Genomic DNA, 1,826 nt, shown 5'->3' with positions numbered 1-1,826 from the left:
GGGTAAAAAAGGGGGAAATTGGGTCAAAAGGGGAGAAATTGGGTGAAAAAGGGGGAAATAGGGTAAAAAAGGGGGGAAATGGGGTGTAAAAAAAGGAGGAATAGAGTGAAAAATTGGGGGCCACTCCAGTTTTGCTCTGTGCCCAACCTGGTAGGGAGGCTCTCCTCCTGCCTGAACAGGTGGGGGAGAAGGGAAAATGGGGGGAAAAAGTGGGAAATGAGTGAAAAAGGGGGGAAATTGGGGGGAAAAAAGGGGTAAAAGGGGTAAATGGGGTAAAAAGAGGGGAAATGGGGTCAAAAAGGGGTGAAATAGAGTGAAAAGGTGGGTTGCAAAGAGGGGTCACCCCACTTTTACTCTGTGCCCAAGCTGGTGGTCGGGCTCTGGCGTCACCCTCCATAGGTGGAGGGGGGGAAAGGGGCAAAAGAAAAAGGGGAAATGGGGTGAAAAGGGGGCTGCAAAGTGGGTTTCCCGCCGTGTCCCCCCTCCCCAGGCAGTACCAGCTCTCCTGCTGGCTGCTCCTGCTGGGATTCCTGCTGGATTTGGCCGACGGGGCCGTGGCCCGGCAGCTCAACGCCTGCTCGGCACTGGGTGAGTGTGACCCCCTTGCCCCCTTGGGGGGCACCCCGGGGGGCTCCCGTGCCCGGGGCTCGCCTGGCACCTGCCCCTCGCTGCCCCACAGGTGCCAAGCTGGATGACTTTGCGGATTTTACCACCTTCGGGCTGGGCACGGCCCTGCTGCTGCAGCCCCAGGGGGTGCTGGGGGGGCTGCTGGCCCTCGCCTACGTCCTGGCCGTGTTCGCCCGGCTCTGCTTCTTCTCCAGCGGTAAGGGCAGCCCTGGGGGCTCACAGGAGGGCGGAAAAGGGCGAAAAAGGGGGAAATGGGGAGAAAAAGGGGGAGGTCACGGTGGTTTTTTGGACAAAAAAGGTGAAATAGGGCAAAAAAGCAGGACGGAAAACGGGGTCGCGCCGGTGGCCGAGCTGGGGGCTGGGATGTGTTTTGCCTTCAAAAGGTGGGGGGAAAAGAGGAGAGGGGGGTAAAAAATGGGGAAATGGGGTCAAAAGGGGAGAAATGGAGAGAAGAAGTGGAGGTCACGGTGGTTTTGCTGAGAAAAAAAGGGGAAATAAGACAAAAAAAGCAAGGTGGAAAGTCACCCTGGTTTGCTCCGTGTGGTCGGGCTGGTGGGTGGGCTCTGCTCCAGCCTCAGTGGGTGGGGGAAAAACGGGAAAATGGGAGGAAATGGGGCATAAGAAGGAGAAATGGGGGGAAAAGGGGGAGGTCACAGCAGTTTTGCTGGAAAAAAGGTGAAATAGGGTGAAAAAACTGGGATGGAAAGTGGGGTTGCACTGTTTTGGCTCAGTGGCCAAGCTGGGGGCTGGGATTTGTTTCGCCCTCAAAAGGTGGGGGGAAAAGGAGCAAATGGGGTCAAAAAGGGAGAAATGGGGAGAAAAAGAGGGAAATGGGGTGAAAAGGGGGGTTGAGAAGTGGGGGGCACCCTGTTTTTTTCTGGAAAACAGGGAAAGATGGGGAAAAAGGGGGACAGAACAGCTTTACTCCCTCTGTGGCCAACCAGGGGCTGGGCTCTGCTCCGGCCTTAATACGTGGGGGGAAAAGGAAAACAGGAGGAAATGGGGGATAAAAAGGAGAAATAGGGAGAAAAAGGGGAGGTCACAGCAGTTTTGCTGGAAAAAAGAGGTGAAATAGGGTGAAAAACTGGGGTGGACAGTGGAGTCATGTTGGTTTGGCTCTGTGGCCAAATTGGGGGCTGGGATCTGCTTCACCCCCAAAGGTGGGGGGAAAAGGAAAACAGGAGGAAATGGGGGATAAA

General features: G+C 55.7%; 1 protein-coding gene across 1 annotated transcript in view; it reads left to right on the top strand.

The window, feature by feature from the left end:
• The window catches only part of LOC108510169, a 12,670-nt gene that overhangs the window by 8,430 nt on the left and 2,414 nt on the right, over window positions 1-1,826 (top strand). Inside the window, exons 4-5 of the mRNA XM_017839855.1 lie at window positions 491-588; window positions 680-823. Coding sequence (XP_017695344.1) covers window positions 491-588; window positions 680-823 — 242 coding nt within the window. The remainder of the gene's footprint in view (window positions 1-490; window positions 589-679; window positions 824-1,826) is intronic.

Source organism: Lepidothrix coronata, unplaced genomic scaffold, assembly GCF_001604755.1.
Source record: "Lepidothrix coronata isolate B3197 unplaced genomic scaffold, Lepidothrix_coronata-1.0 Scaffold517, whole genome shotgun sequence".
NCBI lineage: Eukaryota > Metazoa > Chordata > Aves > Passeriformes > Pipridae > Lepidothrix > Lepidothrix coronata.
The sequence above is the reverse complement of the archived record's forward strand: the minus strand, read 5'-3'. Positions and strand labels throughout refer to the sequence as shown.